This window comes from Arachis ipaensis, chromosome B01 (assembly GCF_000816755.2).
Source record: "Arachis ipaensis cultivar K30076 chromosome B01, Araip1.1, whole genome shotgun sequence".
Lineage (NCBI taxonomy): Eukaryota > Viridiplantae > Streptophyta > Magnoliopsida > Fabales > Fabaceae > Arachis > Arachis ipaensis.
Window position 1 is genome coordinate 7150075 of NC_029785.2, and position 676 is coordinate 7150750.

Below are 676 nucleotides of genomic sequence, written 5' to 3' on the forward strand. Positions count from 1 at the left end.
CTACAAATCTACTCTTCAACCAATGTCTGAAACCCTTCGTAGTTGACATTCTAGCTTTCCATAGTTTTGGAAACGAAACTAACATACTTCAAAGTTTCTTTTTCTCTTTCAAATTCTAATCCCACAGAAACAGTATCACTTACCAATAAACCCTGTAATCCAAGTGAAAATCTTGCAATTCCTCATCATAACTAGAATGAAATAACTTAAATCTCTTCAAATTACAACTATGCCATATCCCATACCGCACTTAGATCCCCAGATCACTAACATAGACAGTCAAATGCACAACCTACGAACCCTAAAATGACATATTTGAACAAGCAGAGAGAGGAGCTTACACGCTAAAGGTTCCTGAAACGGTGTCGTTGGCGGACCTAACGGCGGATTCAATATCAAAGGGCATCAAAGTGGAGGATTCCTGAGAGGCGGCGTATGAGTTCCAATCGGCCAACAAAGACGACGACGTTTGCATCTGATCGTCGCCGCTGCTACTGCTTTGTCCCGAAAACCAACCCTGCATTTTTTTTTCTTTTTCCTTTTTCGAACTCGAGAGAGAAAACGAAGAAGATAGTTTATTCTGTAATGTGTTTTTGAGTTTTATTTTCGGATACGTGAAGTGGAATTTGGAATCAATGATCAGTGGTTAACTTATTATACGCTGGATTATGGATTA

General features: G+C 39.2%; 1 protein-coding gene across 1 annotated transcript in view; it reads right to left on the reverse strand.

The window, feature by feature from the left end:
• Positions 1-669, reverse strand: part of LOC107614958 (protein transport protein SFT2) — a 4529-nt gene extending 3860 nt beyond the window's left edge. The window contains exon 1 of the mRNA XM_016317107.2: positions 342-669. Within this exon, the coding sequence (XP_016172593.1) occupies positions 342-523 (182 nt within the window). The 5' untranslated portion in view covers positions 524-669. The remainder of the gene's footprint in view (positions 1-341) is intronic.